At 37.3% G+C, this 20,286-nt stretch overlaps 1 protein-coding gene across 2 annotated transcripts in view; it reads left to right on the top strand.

The window, feature by feature from the left end:
* gusb (glucuronidase, beta) overlaps positions 1–11,563 on the top strand; it is a 39,236-nt gene extending 27,673 nt beyond the window's left edge. For both annotated transcript variants that reach the window (XM_067439690.1, XM_067439689.1), the window contains exons 9-12: positions 6,567–6,651; positions 7,939–8,115; positions 9,437–9,572; positions 11,287–11,563. In XM_067439690.1, the coding sequence (XP_067295791.1) occupies positions 6,567–6,651; positions 7,939–8,115; positions 9,437–9,572; positions 11,287–11,435 (547 nt within the window). In that variant the 3' untranslated portion in view covers positions 11,436–11,563. The remainder of the gene's footprint in view (positions 1–6,566; positions 6,652–7,938; positions 8,116–9,436; positions 9,573–11,286) is intronic.
* The last annotated feature ends 8,723 nt before the right edge of the window (positions 11,564–20,286 follow it).

Here is a 20,286-nt window from a genome sequence, read left to right as displayed (position 1 = left end):
TGTATACATCTCAAATTTAACAAAAATGTACCCTTATGTCTGGTTTTGTGGTCCAGCGTCACATTTAACAGGATCTATTGATAGAAATGGAATATAATATACATAACTATGTTTCAGTGATGTCACTATTTAGTGATTTAGTTTATTTTGCACCCGCATATTTTGCGCTACAGTGGCCCTAAAGGGACAAACTTCTCTATAGAGAGCAGATGACGACATCTTTGCCCTGTGACGGCCACCGTAGCTTCTCTATGTCCTTCAAGAGGGAGGGGTGAGCGCTTGCAATTCACAACCTCACCACCAGGGACGTCGTTAGGCCTATTTTAGGGGGGCTGAAGCTACCCCAAAATGTTCTTTAACCCCCCTAAATGATAAGAAGAACAACAATAACACTTTGATTTATCAATAACCGTTTCCTCATTCATATTCCAGACGCATACACTCATACACTCAGACGCAACAAATGATATATATCCAGCTGCCAAAAATAGCCGAAAAATCGGAGGTTTACAGAAGTAGCTACAAAGTACAAAGAGTCATTTTGATGATGTCTCGTTGCAACTGTGGTAGCTTTCAGAGCATTAATTGCAGACGGGAACGCTGCTGCAAGTGACGCCCATTTCACACATAGGCCTACTCCGTTTGCAGTGCGAATGCGATGCATATTTTTTTACGTACCCATGTTAACGGTCCGGCGAACCGTTCCAGGTGCGGTTCATACAGATCGGCGATCGTTTCCGCACTGAGTCTAGCCTATTTTTATTTATTTTTGATGTGATGGATGCGCTAAATTTAAAGTGGCATTGTGCATTGTTCGCATTAAAATAAACATGTATTGACGCGAAAATCTAGTCATTTCACCACAGGCGCATATGATGTGAATATAGTTTATAATTCTACCCTGTTTCAAAGTCATCATGAGGCTTTTTGCCTCGGGTAAAGCAAGGAAAACAACATCATACCTGGCATTTAGATAAATAAGAAGACAATGGATAGCACTCGTCCTTCCTCCTTTCTTTTAGGAGATGGAAAAACAAAGTTCTTTATGACCTGCTGGATTTCTTGAAAAAAAAGAAAGATTTACGAAATAAAAGACAAGATTTTTTGTCTATTGTCATGTGTGATTTTTAACATTGACTATAATATATTTTTAAATGTTTTGCCACTTGCGTTGCTTGAGCAACTTATAAATCTGAAGGCTATGATCAAGGCTCAAGGAATTGGAATAAAGGAATTAAATAAAACGTTGTATATATTATAATAGTGCTTTTAAACGTGTCATCTATGAAGGGTATCTATACAAGAGAATTGCCATGATGACAAGCCATGTTCAATAGCCTAACAACTTTTAAATTTGAAATAAAAATAATGAATAAATGCTGTGTTTGTTGTATACAGCCGCGGATCAGTTCTGCGCTGCAAACGCGGCAAAAATCAAAGCACAACAGCGCGCGCGGCTCCTGCATCGGCAACTTTAGTTTGGTCTGAACTCGCTATGCACCCTCCCGCTCACACACACCGATACACACGCTAATGGTGAAAGGAAGATTGGTAAGTGGCGTGAATCAGTCAAATTGTAAGTTGTTTTTAATTACCTGCTTACCTTTAGCTACGTTTTCTTGAAGTAAAGGAAAGGGGATATTTTGGTTTGCTATGGAAACCTGTAATCTAGTGCTGCAACGACGCATCGACGTCATCGATTACGTCGACTACAAAAATACGTCGACGTGTGTGAAATGCGACGCGTAATGGCACACAGGGAATGGAGAAAGTTGCATTCTATCACAAAAACAGAGACCACTGTTATCAAAAGTATGGGAATACTTTAAACAGAGGACAAATAAAATGGCCCTTTGTTCCCTTTGCAAAACCGATATGGTGTACCACGGCAGCACAACTGCGATGCGCGAGCACCTCAGAGGAAAACATATCTCGGCGCTCTCCGGTGTTACGGTTTAACTGGTTTCCGTGTGATCTGGTGACCAACTTCCTGGTTCAGGTCTGATATTCTTGCGCTTGCGGCATTCTGAAAAGTTGAGATGTTTTTAACTTGATGCGGTGTGGACGCGCCTGGAAAAAACAAGCACGTTGCTTCCATTATGAGCGAGCTTATCGCGCGCCTACATTGGAAATAATGAACTTGAGCACGCAAAAGACGTGATATGTGAACGGCCCCTTAAAAGACAGCGCACCGCAAGACAACAGTCGCAAACCACCGAGCTACCCCGAATCAGCTCCAGATCTCTGGAAACCATGCTGAACCATAGCAGAACCCTGACTACACTTTAGGGTTTGTGATGCTAAAGAACATTTCATGACGTCTCAGACAACTGTAAATGGATGGCTACTGTGGTTTAATTATAAACGCTATCATAAACTCATATTTACCATAGTAAAATAATTTTCTTTGCCTCTTTATTATTTTATACTGTAAAAACTTCAACCACATTGGTTGAAAATGAATAAAGGTTGAAATATTATATTAGAAGTTGTACTTATATTTTTTTTGTAAAGTTATCCAAAGGATTCATGAGCTAATTACAAAAAAAGAGCATTAGATTAAGTATTTATGTAATAAAAATAATCGCTAGATTAGTCGACTAATCGAAAATATAATGGTTAGATTAGTCGACAGAAAAAAATAATCGTTAGTTGCAGCTCTACTGTAATCTAGCTATAGTGAACAACCAAAAAAGATTTTACAAACGCAAGTTACAAATACCCTGGGGCTAAGCCCCCCATCTTCCAATCCTAGTGACGTCCCTGCTCACCACTAGAGGCCACTAAAATTTACACACTGCATCTTTAAATGCTTGTCTATTATGAGGAGGGCGTTTTAAGCTCTAAAACTTGCAGGATATTTTAATAGTACAAAGATCTCTTATGTGTCAAAAGAGCAAGGCAATTTGATTTCTCATGTCATGTCCCCTTTAAGAGAGTAAAAATCCTGTTTTCCATGACCTGTGATGTGGTGTGTATGTGTGTGTTTTGGTGGTGTTTTCTCTGTGTTCATGTCAAGCTGTTGTTTTGTCAGTAAAACTGCATCATAATGAGGGTGTTTGTGCGCGGTGATCATATGTCGAGTCTTGTTGAGCGGGTGTAGAGAATGTCTTCAGGGAGAAACACCTGCTCTGACACTCATTTACATACCTGAGCATCATAAAGGCGCCACTGGCACTTTCTCATCTCAACGGCTTTAGCTCTGCCTGCACGATACTATTGCGATATTCATTTGCACATAACGTCCGTTTGAATTATTAATGCTTGCTAGAACTGCAATAGTGCATTATTAAACATAATGCCATGATGATAATGTCCCTTCTGTCATTTGACTAATTTCGTGTTCCTTTTCCTGTTGGTCATGGAAAATCTGGAATAAAAAACAATTAAAATACAATAAAGTAAGTGAAAAATACAATACACACATTAATTAAATAAATAATAAATAAATAAGTACTTTGATAACACTTTACAATAAGTATAAATACAGTATTTATTCATATTTAATGGTTTTTTAATGTTATTAATAAAAATACTACTATTCATTATTGGTTTGTTAGCTCAGGTCCATTAAATACATTAACTGGTACGACTTTTGATTTTAATAATATATCAGTAAATGTTGAAATTAACATTAAAGGTAGGATAGGTAGGAATTGGTTAAAACACTTTTTTTCCAAATTTGTTTAAACTTTCTTTATATATCAATACATAATTAAAATGTAAGTACTCTGAAAAAGAAAGTATACAAATTGAGTGTCTGTAGACCTCTCACGACTGTTTTAAAGACAGCTCATTATTTCCATTCACTCCACCTTCTCCCTTCTGGGCTCTTTCCAAAGCCACGCCCCCAAAATACATGAACATGCTACACCGGCCAATCAGCGTGCAGACGCATTATTTACCTCAGATGAGCAGTGTGCATGTAGTGACAACATGTCAGAATCACATGTAATAAAACATCTAACTTTATCAGTATGAATATAAACAGATAAGATGTCTTTTAGTCCTCACTATCAAGCTAGAATACCGATACTGGTAAAGTTTAAAATATATTTTTGTTTGATTTGGTAACAAGCTAGTTATATTTATAAGGCAAAGAAAACGGGTAGCATCATGTTTTTCCAGTAACATCAGTTATACTGTGATGAAGATGAATTTCGGGTAAGATTCATAACATATACTGTGTTTTGCATGTAAGAGTTTCCATGATGAAAGCATTGTTGATTAGCAGCTTAAGCTAACTTAGCTCTAAAAAAAAGTCTTATACTACTAGTATAAAGTAGTCTACTAGTAAAAGGTTACTAGCTTTTACACATGCATTTTGTTATCTAAAGTTACATTTTGCGCAATTCAACATGACAGCGATCAACTTGAGCTAAACATATTGAGTATTTATCATCTCTACTAATGGCTAAGTGTATAATATTGTAACTTTATGCTAAGTAATGTTATGTGAGCTATATTAGGCAGCTTCATGTGCTCTTAATACATGCTTCATGAAAACATAAACCAAAAAAATGTATAATCAAATTGAAAGATGACCTGTCCAGCAGAAATACAGCCAATGAGTTGTTTTTCAGGTCCCTCAGTTCTCACCATCGTTGGAAAGCCACGCAGATATTACTCGCGTTTGATTTCTTTGTTTAGCCAAAGACTTTCTGTGCATTGCCTTTTCTCGTTCTGTCTTCTTTTTTTGCATTGTTTGCCTTCGCTGACTGTAAAACCCTGCACTGTGAGTTTTGAATGCTCTTTCTCTGCCATTATTTTGCCGAGGTTTCTTGCCTCTTGAACTGCTCAAATCAAATGAGCACGCGCATGTGGGCGGATCCTGTAGCGAAAGCGGTGGTCGCCATGGTAGCGAGAGAGAGTGACAGTCGCCCCAGCCAATCATTTGTTTCGTCCCGAACGAAAATAATGAGCGGTGTTTATTGCAGATTAAAAAGTCTAGAGTCACTCGGTTTTTATACTCTCCTTTTCAGAGTACTGACATTTTAATTACGTATTGACATATAAAGAAAGATTAAACAAATGTGGACAAGTGTTTTAGATCAGTCCGTCCTACCCTACCTTTAACTACGATTAATTCATCTTTAGAAGTTATTTTTACTTTTTATAGTTAACTAATGTTATTAAATGTTACCAATAATTTGTTTTATGAGTTATGATTTGATTTAAAGGTCCCGTTCTTCGCGTGTTTTCGAAGCTGTGATTATGTTTGCAGTGTGCAATATAACATGAGTTCATGTTTCGCGTGTAAAAAAAAACAGTATTTTCCACCCAATTGACTTATCTGTACAGCGCTGTTTCCTCTGTCCTACAAACGGCCTGATGATTTCCTTATTCTATGAAGTCCCTCCTTCAGAAACACGTAACGAGTTGTGATTAGGGCAGCGCTTCCTGCGCTGTGATTGGACAGCAGCTTAGCACGTTGCCCAGAAAGGTCCCGCCAGTAGGGTCCTCTTAGGGTAGATACGCGCGCTCAATGTTATTGCAAAAATGTCTATATTGCCTTATCAATTTGAGTCGAAATCAGACCCGGAGAATATCGAAGAGGATCGATTACAACCTGCTCAGGAAAGTCTTTTGCTGGATGTTTCAGAATGGTCAGCTGTCTATTCAGGAGTTTAAACTGATCATTACAAACACCAACAATCGATGGTGTCTGAATGAATTACTACACTTTTATATACTAAGTTTTTCTGTTTAGTTTCAATTACCATCTAACGTTAGTTAACAAAGCTAAACAGCGTTGCACTTTGTGTCATGAGTTAAATAAACTTAAACGGACCAACTTAAATAATAAAATACACTTACCGGTTGTGGCTCATAAACAACAAAGAGGGAACTGCGTCATCTTTTAAGAATAATCTTTCTGCGAATCCGGCATTAAACTGATTGAGATTGAGGAAGCAGTCCTTAGCAAAATGTGCTGCACATAGTTTTAAATTGTGATTATAATTTTCCGGAACCGAGTTAACCATAAACTGTAGCCATTGATCTCGTACAGCGTCCGTGGGAAGGCCAAACAAAGGTGATTTGACTCCGGGATGAAAATAACAGCGTTTCAATGGCATGGCGACAAACACACTCTACAAAAACAACGCTTCCTATTCTCGACCTGCGAGAGCAAAAGGACAACGCCCCCTATTTTGCGTGTTCTTGTGGGCGGAGCTTTAGTCAACAAACGGATCTAGTGACGTCATCACAGCAGGAAGTGCAGCGGTGTAGTCCAAACCGGCCGCTCGCTGTAGGCTTTGAAAGGGAACTTCTGTTAAATAAAATATCTCGCTTGGCATTGAACTTTGAGCTTTATAATTTTACAGGTATTATTTATCCTCTAACAGCAACATTACACACTAACTAAAGTTTGAAAGATGGAATCGCAAAGAATGGGACCTTTAAAATAATAAAATAAGACATCCTTATGCATCATGAAAGACTGTCAAAGAAGTGTTTGAATCCTGCATTTTAACTGGGTGGGAATAGATATTTATTTTACCATCTGAGACTAAATTGTTGTTCGTAGTGTCAGAAAACAGTCTCCTGTTGTATTTTTTCCATAGGGAACTCGTGTCTCATACGAGATCTCTGGATTCCAGCCGGCCGGTCACATACATCACAAACAGTAACTACGCCAGAGATCAGGGGGTGAGACATAAACTACACATCTTTTACATTTGTTCTTAATAATAAATAATAATAGATTTTATTTATAACGCACTTTTCATGCCGAAGGATCTCAAAGTGCTACAATGGAAAAATAACAAAAAAGAATAAAAAGTAAAAATATAGAATAATAAAAACAATCAACACAAAAATTACATTTGTTACATTACATATTGAGTCATTTGAGTGTTGCAAAGTATTAATTTCACAGCCTAGTACCTATAGACCTTCTTATTTCAGCTGTTTTATCGTATATTTATGTATCATATTGAGTTACAGTAGATTTGCATTTCATTAAAGTTTACTTTAGATGTACAGTACAGGCCAAAAGTTTGGACACATTACTATTTGTAATGTTTTTGAAAGAAGTTTCTTCTGCTCATCAAGCCTGCATTTATTTGATCAAAAATACAGAAAAATATATTGTGATATATTAATACAATTTCAAATAATTGTTTTTCAATTTGTTATGCTTTAAATGATCATTTATTTCTGTGATCAAAGCTGAATGTTCAGGATGGTTCCTCCAGTCTTCAGTGATCACGATCCTTCAGAAATCATTCTCAGATGAGGATTTATTATGAGTGTTGGAAACAGTTCTGCTGACTAATATATTTGATGAATAAAAGGGTTCAAAAGAACTGCATTTATTCAAAATAAAAACATATTTTCAAATAATATAAATCTCCTGTACTATCACTTTTGATCAATTTAACACATCCTTGCTGAATAAAATTATTGATTTATTTCAAAAAAAGAAAGAAAACAAAAGACTAAGCCCAAATGACTGACCAGTAGTGTGTATTGTTGTTACAAAAGATTTCTGTTTTTAAAACATTTGCTTTTTTTATTTTTTTATTTCTTTTTACTTTTTATTCATCAAAGTATTATAAAAAATGTATCACAGGTTATGAAAAAATATTAGTCAGCAGAACTGTTTCCAACACTCATGATAAATCCTCATCTGAGAATGATTTCTGAAGGATCATGATCACTGAAGACTGGAGGAACCATCCTGAACATTCAGCTTTATCACAGAAATAAATGATCATTTAAAGTAGAATAAATTGAAAAACAATTATTTTAAATTGTAATATATCACAATATATTTTTTCTGTATTTTTGATCAAATAAATGCAGGCTTGATGAGCAGAAGAAACTTCTTTCAAAAACATTACAAATAGTAATGTGTCCAAACTTTTGGCCTGTACTGTATGTCACATGGTTTGCTCCTGTACCGTGTGATAACTGCAGTCTTCTCATCCTCAGGCCCCGTATGTGGACGTTATTTGTATAAACAGCTATTTTTCGTGGTATCATGACCCGGGTCACACAGAGATCATCGGTCTTCAGCTCAGCACTCAGTTTGATAACTGGTATGGGAAATACAAGAAGCCCATAATCCAGAGCGAGTACGGAGCGGACGCCGTGCCCGGCCTGCACAGTGTAGGTGCACAAAATAATCTGAGCACACATTTCTATTTCATTTCTATTTCTAATCTGAGCACTGGTGGTGGTTGAGGAGAGACCCCTGTCATGAGTGTAAAGCGCTTTGGTGTACAGTAGTGCATATGAAAGCGCTATATAAATGCCTCATTCATTCATTCATTCATTCATTCATTCATTCATTCATTCATTCATTCATCTGAACCTTGTCTAGCCTGTGTTTGTGAGCTGCTCCTGCTGATGCCGTCGTTTATTTGAGTGATTGTGTGCATTATTTTAACACTTCATTCACTAAAGGAAATTATGCAAATCAGATATTGTGTCATAAGAATAATATATACACATATACACACCAGTGTATATATATGATATTATATATTCATTTATATACAGTATTATTATTGAATTAGTCTTTTCTGTATTCCGAGATAAATTTGTAAACACATTTAATTCACTAAAGAAATTACGCAAATCTGAGTTTAAGAATTTATATTTTCTATATATTAATGTATATTTTTGGTATTTGGTTGAATGTATAGATATAGATTATTTATTAACTAAAGAAATTATGCATATTAGACCTTTTGTTATAAAATTTAGATATGACTAATATATACTTTTTAGTACTTATATATATATATATGATAAATATATCTATACAAATATATTAGATTAACAAAAACATTTATGCAAATCAGATGTTATCTTATAAGAATAGTAATATTTTATACACTTGCTACTTGGATATATAAATATATAAAGTTAAATATTTATTGGTATATATTTAACTAAGTAAAAAGTAAATAATATCTAAAATTATATGTATATAAATATTCTTAAGATATCAGATCTGAGTGGCATTATATATGTATGGTTCACTTATATGTATGTATAATATAGTATATGATACAGATATTTATTAGATTATAGACATTTATTTGGTGTATGTGTTTTTATATATATATATAAACAATGATAGAAAAACAACTGAACAAATTACAAAATATTCAGGAATAAGATGCATGTTCACAAAAAGTGTGTGTGTGTGTGTGTGTGTGTGTGTGTGTGTGTATATGTATATATAAAATATATAATTATAGTGTATATGTGTATATATATATATTATATACATTAATGTATATTTTTAGTATTTGGTTGAATGTATAGATATAGATTATTTATTAACTAAAGGAATTAAGCATATTAGACCTTTTGTATAAAGGTCTAATAAAATAAAATTATATATATATGTTATTTTTTTTAACAAGTATTGCAAAAAAAAACGTTGAATTGACCTGGTTTCTCATGTGTTGTTTGGTAGGATCCACCCATGATGTTCACAGAGGAGTATCAGACGACGGTCCTGCAGAACTACCACAGCGTGTTTGACCAGAAGAGGAAGGAGTTCGTCATCGGAGAACTGATCTGGAACTTTGCCGACTTCATGACGGCTCAAAGTAGGAAACAAGCGCAGCCTTTCCTTTTGATCCCAACCAAACACGTTTTTCTGGAACACATTCGCACTCACACTGTTCACTCATGCATGCTTGATTAGAGAACGAAAATCGTGGTTATCAGCAGGTCCTTCATTTCCCTTAAACATGGGTTAAAGGCTGAAACGGTTTGTAATATTTATCTGTATTATTAGATCTGCCGTTTTTTTTTTTTGTCATTTTACGCTTTAGGATGTTACCGTAGACATTCCTCTCCCTCACCCATATGCGTTTCATTTTATTTAAAGGGATAGTTCACTTTAAAATGTAAATTCTGTCATCCTTTACTCTCCCTCAGGTTGTTTCAAACCTGCATGAATTTCTTTCTTCAACTGAACACAAGGGAAGATATTTTGAAGAATGTCAGTAACCAATCAGTTAACTGGAGCCTTTAGTAGGAAAAAAAATACTATGGAAGTCAATGGCTCCAGTTAACTGATTGGTTACTGACATTCTTCAAAATATCTTCCCTTGTGTTCAGCTGAAGAAAGAAATTCATACAGGTTTGAAACAACTTGAGGGTGAGTAAAGGATGACCGAATTTTCATTTTAAAGTGAACTATCCCTTTAAAGGGGTGATGAATTGAGAAATCAATTTTCCCTTGAGCTTTTGATATATAAAAGGTCATGGTAATATAACAATATCCTGTAAGTTTTAGAGCTGAAAACGTCCTTGTTAGTAAAAGAAAAGCTTTTATAGACACCAGGCCCAGAAAAAGATCATGAGCTTCATCCTGACGTAATCATGCAACAAACACGCCTCTACAGAACATGTAATTCAGTAGCTAAAACTCATCGGATCACGCTAGCCAGCAGCAATAAACATGCCGAAGAGGAAAATATAATATTGTGGAAGAACACAGTCGCTGCATAAGCTTCCTTCAGATTATAATATTAGGAATGTGTGATACTTCATTTATTTTTAATGACGTTCCAGCTCACGTGGGGAAGACCGTTTGTGTGTTCACTTCATTTCACTGCGGATTCGTTTGTAAAGAAGTCTCAAGTGGACACTGGATTTGTAGACATATTGAGATTAAAACACAATGCAGTTCCTTCTATATTGGATCCGACCGGAATGGTGCAACACACTTATGTAGAGAGTAAAACGTCTCTTTTATTTGTAATCGTAGTCCCGGGGCTGTGTTTGCTACCAAAACGGACGCCTGTCGGCAGAAATAATATTCCTTTCTTGATCTGGGCGGTTAGCGCTTATATCGACCGATCGGGCGGGCAGGCCATGTAATACAGAACTAATATACCGATCAATCGCAGGTGGATGGTAAATAAATCACTCAGTTTGTTTGATAAAGACGTTTACGAGCCCCGTCGAGAGAATCATTCCCGTGCCGCTTTCAAAACAATCCCTCCCTCGTGAACTGAACTGACAGGGGAGCTGAAGCTCATTAAATATGTAAATCTTCTCCAATCCTAGCCATGGGCGTTTACTTCTAAGTCTCCAGTGACACGCCCATGAAAACCAGCGTTCAGGAGAGAGCCTCAAAACCAGTGTAGAAATAGCCTATTACTTATTAGTTATGATGTTTCTGAATGTAAAAACCACATGAACATCATTCATTGAGCTCAAGACAATAGTATAAAAAAAGCCAGTTCATGACATCTTTAAAAAATCAAAAGCCCTGCAGACCCTGATCCATTCATCTCTCTCTGTCTCCAGCCATCACTCGAGTGGTTGGGAATAAGAAGGGGATCTTCACTCGGCAGCGGCAGCCCAAAGCCGGAGCGTTCCTCCTGCGGGAGCGATACTGGAGGATCGCCAATGAGACGGGTGTGCTGCCCACCTGGGCCAGGTATCCCTGCCAGTGAGCGGATGCCACCAGGTGGACGTTACAGTTACAGTGCCTTATGCTTCCTACACTGTGACAATCACACACATCCTTCAGTGTGTGAGATGAATCCATGAGCTGTTTGAACAACTTTTTGTTGCAAATGTTGTTACAAAAACGTTTGTACACTTGTATACTGGAACAGGAATGTCTTTTCTTAAAGGGTTAGTTCACCCAAAAATGAGATGTGTGTCATTAACTCCTCACCCTGATGTCGTTCGACACCCGTAAGACCTCCGTTCATCTTCACACACAGTTTAAGATATTTTATATTTAGTCTGAGAGCGTATGCAAGGGTATGCACACTATACTGTCCATGTCCAGAAAGGGAATAAAAACATCATCACAGTAGTCCATATGAGACATCAGTGGGTTAATTAGAGTCTCTTGAAGCATCCAAAATACATTTGGGTCCAAAAATAACACAAACTACGACTTTATTCAGCATTGGCTTCTCTTCTGGGTTTGTGTTCAAACCTCAAACAAAGATTCAAACGGTTATGAATCAGTGAATTGATTCATGATTCGGATCGCCAGTGTCACGTGATTTCAGCAGTTTGACACGCGATCCGAATCATGAATCAATTCACTGATTCATAACCGTTTGAATCTTTATTTGAGGATTGAAAACAAACCCGGAAGAGAAGACAATGCTGAATAAATTCGAAGTTTTTGTTATTCTCTAATTAAATTAAATTAAAGACTAATTAACCCACTGATGTCTCATATGGACTACTGTGATGATGTTTTTATTCCCTTTCTGGACATGGACAGTATAGTGTGCATACACTTGCATACGCTCTCAGACTAAATATAAAATATCTTAAACTGTGTGTGAAGATGAACGGAGGTCTTACGGGTGTGGAGCGACATTAGGGTGAGGAGTTAATGACACACATCTCATTTTTGGGTGAACTAACCCTTTAAAAGTGCCTAGTGCATGAATTCATATTGTGAATGTAATTCAAATGATTAAATGTGTCCAGCTCATGTTTGACCTTGAATTAAATATAAAGAAATAAAATCAGAAAATTAAACCTGGTTTAGGACCAGCAAGATTGTTTGCATTATCCAGATTTCTCACCAAATTCATTAGTTTAATGCAAGAAATAAATGCTTTGCAGTAATAACAATATCTATTGAGCATCTAATAGGGTATGGAAGCCTGTTTACGCTACGGAGTAAAACAATTGCAAGTTATAAAGATTAATAAGTAATGTAATAAATGCAAGATATAAAGTAACGATGAGCAATACATTTGTCACATTACTTATTAATTGTGAGATATAAAGACAAAATTAAGATTCCTATTCATGAAAGCTTTTTTTTCCGTCACAGAATAAAAAAAATCTCACAATTCTGACTTTTTTTCTTCATAAAATGTCAGAATTCTGAGATATTTCTTTTTTTATTCTGTGGCAGAAAAAAGCTTTCATGAATAGGAATCGTATTTCTGAAAGGGATATTACGAGTAACTTGTAATAATTCTCTCCAGTGTTTCATGACCACTATATTTCAGATTTTGAGTCGTCTGTGTGCGAGTGACCGGTGTTGATTTGATTTGTATGATCATAGTAAGAGTGAACTTTACTTTAACTCTTTCCCCAGCAGTTTTCCAGTTTATATGCTGTTTAATGAAGTGATGGACGCTTCTGAAGCCTTTTGCGAAATGTGATTTCAGTAAACAAGGCTTTGTTGCGTCAATCATTTCGAAACATTTCAATGGTTCACCACTATGGGGCGATGATCTCTCTAAACAATAGACTTAACCCACGAACCAGCGTCTGTGGTCCTCATTTACACTGCATGGTTCAAGTGACCCAATTCTGATTTCTTCCTCTCATGTGGCACAGATCGGAAATGACGTGAAAATTTAAGCAGGAAAAAAACGCATGAATTCCGATATCCTCACTCATATGTGGTAATAAATCTGCCATGTAACGCGGCCCAATCGGATATTTCCCAGTAAATGCGAGTCGTACGTCATTGAAAAAGGAACGAAGGCGAATGACGTCAACTCAGGTGGACACGAACTGCGATCACGACACTAATGGCGCGATGGAAGACTCGAGCGATGTTTGGCTGACCTTTAAAGAGACTGCGGAAAGCAAAACATTGAATAATCATCTCGCCAGCATCCATCGTGTCAATTGCATATCATGCCGTTTTACTTCCTTTTCCGGGTCAGAGCGTCTTGGGGTGTTTCGCCAGTGTATAGTTGATTGTTTTTAATCTGTAGCACTTTCGGATTTTGTTTAATATAAAGTGTGTTACAAATAAGATGGATTATTATTATTTGTGTTAATGCAAATATCGGATACAGGTTTTAAAAGACGCTTTTACAAGATGATGTAAGCGTCGTAAAATAATCCTATATAGTCACCAAATCCTGAAGTGTAAATGCGGCCTGTATGGTTTTTAAAAATGTTCATAAATTTGTTGATATTTTTAATAACACATTTGTATATTATAAAGAGATGGAGTTTAGCCTGATTAACCGAGCTCTCCATCAAGTAAACCTTATAATGCAATAAAATAACATTATACAGACACTTGAAGATGATTTGTTAATTGCATTTAATAACTACATTGGCAATAAAACATTTGCAATTGCTTTGTAAACGGTGTTTTGGCTGAGTTTTTGTTGTATTTACACTGTTTTGAAACAGTGAATTATTTTGCAAAGCAATTGGTTCAATTGATTCTAAGTTTCGAAAAGCTAGTTTCTCCCATCACTAGTTTAATGTTTGATGAGTGTGATATTTCACTGCTTCTATTGCTTGTTTGTGCTTCCTCTCCTGTGTTTTGATCAGGAGAACTTTTTCAGAAGATGCGTACTAGCGCCCCCTACATCTAACGGTGAAAACACAAAGCCGGAAAAATCTGTCAATTGTGGGGAAAGAGTTAATTACTTTATAATGAATTCAATGAGTCCTGTGTTTTGTGGACATTCCAGATGTTTCTCAACAATATCATCAAAATAAACAACATTCCACACGATCCTTCCTGAGATTTATGAATGTTATTGTCATCAGAAAACACACCGAATGTTGGCGAATATCATTATGATATCATATGTTTATAGACCACACTGAATCTGTTTCCTAGATTCAATCCAGATTTATTTTCTCACAACTCTAAGTGCAATGAAGACGTTATTTAAGACTGCTCTTTAGAGAATACTCGACAAAACTGACATTTTGGCATAATTCTGTGTGTTATTGTTTGTTACTTGATTCTGGCACGTGTCTTTTTGTGCGTGTCACATAGACAGGACATTCACAAGCAGAGGTGGACAAAGTACACAACTTCATTACTTGAGTAAAAGTACTACTGATCAAATATTACTCCGTTACAAGTGAAAGTTGTAAAAACAGATTTTTACTTGAGTGAAAGTACAGAAGTATTAGTTTTCAAAAGTACTTAAGCATCAAAAGTACATTTCCTTTTTTATGTTGACGTATTATTTTATTATTTTGTATAAATGCACATTATGCCATCATAATTTAATCCAGTCAGTGATGCTTCATCTGACATACTAGAATATGACTAACTTAAACTCATTTAAAAACTGGTATAAAAGTTACAAAGCTGCTGTCACTTTAAGGCCGAATGCACGGATCCAATACACTGATACACATCTGATATTCTCACACTGTTCACCTTCACTTAAGACAATCTGTCTTCATCCATTTTGCTATAAACTATAAATCTGTTCTGTAAATCATTGAACTTCGTGACCCTACAAGAGTGATTCCTGATAGACCTTTTAAAGAAGAAAAAAATAATCCACGGACTTTTCAAAGCTGCTACAGAAACGACTATTGACTTTGGGGACCTTAATGGAAATGTAGTGGAGTTAGTCATAAGTATAGATACTCAAAAAGTGTACTTAAGTACAGTACTCAAGTTAATGCACTTGAGTTATAAAAAAATGTACTGTCTTAACTTTAAAAAGTTACCGTCCACTTATTTTCACAAGAATTAATCACATGCGTTAACGCGCTAATGCGAGTAAATGCTCAAGAAACATGATTCAGCAGACAAACATCTTCCTCAGTTCAGATATCATGTTTATAGACCACACTTCTGTTGGGTTGACTGCTGTTTTTGCAATTCTTTAAGGTTTTACATCAACCGAACACGACTCAAAATGTGTCTGACAGGCTGATGGAGGCATCCAAAAATCAACCATTTGTTATTTATTTAACGAAAAAACCTGAACTTGCCCGTTAGTCCTCAGTTCACAGCTACATGTGTGCATGACTCAATTAGCGTCGCAGTTCACCCAGACCCGCCCAGAAAAACACCAATTGATAGAAAATAAGATTAACGAAAGCACAACATGAAATACAATCCATGCGCCGCCTTCTCTGAGGTGAATACTCTTGTCTTCATATCTGTCAAATGTCATGTTGACTCATCAGACAAACATAAACTATATTCCCAAAAGTATTGGGCCGCCCCTCAAAATCACAGAGTTCAGGTGTTCAATCCCTTCATGTCCACAGGTGTATAAATCAAGCTCTAGGCCTGCAGACGCTTCTACACACATTAGTGAAAGAATGGGTCGCTCTCAGGAGCTCAGTGAACTCAAGCGTGGGGCCGTGATAGGTCGCCACCTGTGCAATAAGTCCATTCCTGACATTTCCTCACTACTAAATATTCCACGCTCAACTGTTAGTGGGATTATAACAAAGTGGAAGCAACTGGGAAAAACAGCAACTCAATAGTAAAATCTCAGAGCGGGGTCAGCGCATGTTTCTTTGTTGTTTTTTACATCAAGAGCAATGCAAAGCGTGGGATGCAGTGGAGTAAAGCAGCCGCCACTGGACTCTAGAGCAGTGAGACGTGTTCTCTGGAGTGACCAATCACGCTTCAGTCTGACAATCCCATGAACGAGCCTGGGTTTTTGCGGCTCCCAGGAGAACAGGACTTGCCTGACTGCATTGTGCCAAGTGTAAAGTTTTGTGGAGGGGGGATTAAGGTGTAGTTTTTCAGGGGTTGGGCTTGGCCCCTTAGTTCTAGTGAAAGGAACTCTTAATGGTACAGCATACCAAGATATTTTGGACAATTTTATGCTCCCAACTTTGTGGAAACAGTTTGGGGACGGCCCCTTCCTGTCCCAACATGACTGCGCACCAGTGCACAAAGCGTCGGTTAGAGCGGAGACTGCAAGCCAGGCCTTCTCGTCCAACATCAGTGCCTGACCTCACAAATGAGCTTCTAGAAGAATGGTCAAAAATCCCCATAAACACACTCCTAAACCTTGAGAAAAGCCTTCCCAGAAGAGCTGAAGCTGTTGGAGCTGCAAAGGGTGGGCCGACTCCATATTAAACCCTACGGATGAAGAATGGGATGGCATTAAAGGTCATGTGCATGTACAGGCAGGCGTCCCAAAACTTATGGCAATATGATGGACCAATGTGTCGTTCCGGACTAGTGTAGTTCCAGTCCGGTGATATTTGACTAGGTGTTGCATTTCATTTGGAGTTTGAAGCTAAAAATGAGCCTTTTTCCCACTTCTTTCAATACAGAAAAAAGTATTTTGTAATCTCTCCCTTTAGATTTCCTTGGCTTTGTAAACCACATATATACACCAATCACACATCATGACCACTGACAGGTGAAGGGAATAACACTGATTATCTCTTCATCATGGCTCCTGTTAGTGGGTGGGATATATTAGGCAGCAAGTGAACATTTTGTCCTCAGAGTTGATGTGTTAGAAGCAGGAAAAATGGGCAAGCGTAAGGATTTGAGTGAGTTTGACAAGGGCCAGATTGTGATGGCTAGATGACTGGGTCAGAGCATCTCCAAAACTGCAGCTCAGTTTGCATAGGCACAGAGCAGTCAGGGTGCCCATCCTGACCCCTGACCCCGCCGAAAGCACCAACAGTGGTGAGTGGGCATCAGAACTGGACCTGACGGAGCAATGGAAGGTGGCCTGGTCTGATGAATTGCGTTTTTTGTACATAACGTGGATGTCCGGGTGTGTCGCTTACCTTTGGAACACATGGCCCCAGGATGCACTATGGGAAGAAGGCGAGCCGGCGGAGGCAGTGTGATGCTTTGGCCAATGTTCTGCTGGGAAACTTTGGGTCCTCCATCCATGTGGATGTTACTTTGACACACCACTGGTATTAACGGTATTCTGGTGGCTGTGGCTCTTCCAGCAGCATAATGCTCCTGCCACAAAGCAAAAATTGGAATGGATTGAGAAGCACAACAAGTTTGAGGTGTTGACTCGGCCTGCATATTCCTTACATATCCAATGGAGCATCTGTGGGATGTGTTGAACAAACTAGTCCGATCCATGGAGACGGAGACCCCACCTCTCAACTTGCAAGACTTAAAGGATCTTCAGCTAACATCTTGGCGCCGGATACCACAGCACACCTTCAGGGGACTAATGGAGGATGGGTCAATTAGAAAGGCCATACAATTTACTCACCCATAGACCCCTTCCCTCAATGAAATCAGGACAGAAGTGGTCAAAAGAGACGGATTAAAACCCCAGGTGTAAACGGGAATGCGTCTCCCTCATCCACTTGTGATCCGATCAACCAAAACTCCTAATCCCAGGTGTAAATAGCACGTTTCCGATCAGAGAAAATGCATAAAGTAAATGTCAGGTGTCAACAGGACCAAATTAACACATTACTATCCAAGTATGATCTTAAATACGAGTTACTTTTTCACACAAGTTACTTTGTCCTAATGTTGAGAGAAATCGAAAGTGCAGTGTTGCGTGAACATGATGCTTATTATAGTTCTAGACCAAATGTGAGCATTTATTCATCTCGCTTGCACAAAAATGGATTCAGATGAATGAAACCAGTGAAATGCAAAACTGCAAGAGTTAAATGTTAAATTACACAAATATACTTTATGTATTTAAATCTCACTTTATTAACCAATGTCTTTGCTGCTGACCTTTGAAGATCCAATTCAACCATACCAAAAAGCAAAAATCACATGTGCGTTCTTTTTTATTGTTGAAATAAGTGTTGAACTTTGTTCTATTCTTCGGCAATCCAGAATGGCTAGATACCAGTAATGGTAGTCAATGAACAATAAATTGGACTAAGAGAATGCATTAACAAAAAATTATACTTCACTTTTAAAAATTAAGGTTCCTTACTGGTGATGGTTCCATAATATCAATGGAAGCACTAAAGGGTCTTCACAGCAAAAACCTGTTTTAAATGAATACAGCTCAGTTCATTTGATTCCACACTCAAGATTGTTAAAAGCAGCACAGAAACAGTGTTAAAGTTTGAGAAAATTAAGTGATTAATTAAGTGATGATTGGCAATTAGTGATGAATGCCTACCGTCAACAAGCAGAATAGCTGAAGGAAAGTCACAATTTTTAGGTCACCATTATGGTGATCTTTTTGTTTGTTTTTTGTTTTAGTTTGACCCTTGATTTTTAATATTAAATTGTGTCTCGCTGATGTTACTATGTTATTGCGCACATACAAACCAAGAGGAAATGCAACACAACCAGGTGTTGTTGGTTATGTTGTGACGTAAATATAATCATATAATATAAAGATTAAGCTGAGAATGATCTCAGTTAACGACATGATTATGTCACTATTAAAACACACCCACACTTGAACATGTTTTATTTGCTTTCTATTCCACAACTCGTTTTATAAACACAGTTAAAGCAGCCAGGAAGAAAAAGTCAAAAGCTAAACTAAAGCAAGTACTGATCCCCATAATGGTGACTCTTTCCTTCAGTGAATCTACTTGTTAACAGCAGGTGTTCATCACTAATGGTCAATCCTCACTCAATCACTTCATTATCTCATTAATTAACACTGCTTTAGAGTTACTTTCAACCCTCTGAGGAGTGTTAATCTTACGCTGTTTTTTTTTTTTTTTTTGCTGTTTAGATTATTAGAATATTCTTTACAGTCAGAAAAAAATAATGCTTTTCACTGAAAGGTTCTTTGGGGAAGCAAAATTGGTTCTTTATGGCATTGCTGCTAAAACAAACCCATTTGGAACCTTTATTTTTAAGAGTACACACTATAGTACGCCCCTCCAAACATACAGTTTAGCCAATCATTTCTCTCACAAGGACAGATGTCAAAAGACAGAAGGGCTCAATAAAGACGTCTGGGGGAATGTTTTAATGGCAGATCAAATCCACACAACAACGACACGCGTTAATGTTCACTGCAGTGTCTCCTCCAGCTGATTCCCAGACACAGATCTTCCGATGTCCTTCTGCGTTCTCCATAACACGTAATCCATGTAGGAAAATACAGCTTTTTTTAAACTTAAACTCATATTTGGCAAATACAGAAGCAAACCGAGAAACAGTTTATTTTCCACAAAAGAAATACGTCCAAAATAAAAACCGACGCCAAACATGGAATCTCCAATCCGTCCATTTCTCATTTCTGTTTATCTACTAAAATATGCTTTAACGTTAACAGTCTGTACATCTACAGGGGCTCGTCGTTGACGAGACGCCCCACAATTACACCAGGAAAGAAAAAATGCTATCTGAAAGTCACATTGTACAATTCTCAGGACCGACGTGGTGTGTTTGCAAAAAACATCAGAAATAATACAAAGATGAGTGAAGGAACAACCAAATCGCTCTATGAGACATCTGGATTTGGGTTTACAGTGTTTTTGCTTTTTTAACAGTGAGATATTGAGTTAAGGATACTGGTTATGAGACAATACCGAGTTCAAAGATCACCAATCTAAACTTACCCAAAAAGAGAGGCAAGCGGACCGACTTCAACCAAAACCGGTTTAGAATCGAGGCTGCAGTTACTCCTAACTCCAAGGCCCAGTGGACAT

The sequence above is a fragment of the Pseudorasbora parva genome, chromosome 3, assembly GCF_024679245.1.
Source record: "Pseudorasbora parva isolate DD20220531a chromosome 3, ASM2467924v1, whole genome shotgun sequence".
NCBI classification, from domain to species: Eukaryota; Metazoa; Chordata; class Actinopteri; order Cypriniformes; family Gobionidae; genus Pseudorasbora; species Pseudorasbora parva.
The sequence above is the reverse complement of the archived record's forward strand: the minus strand, read 5'-3'. Positions and strand labels throughout refer to the sequence as shown.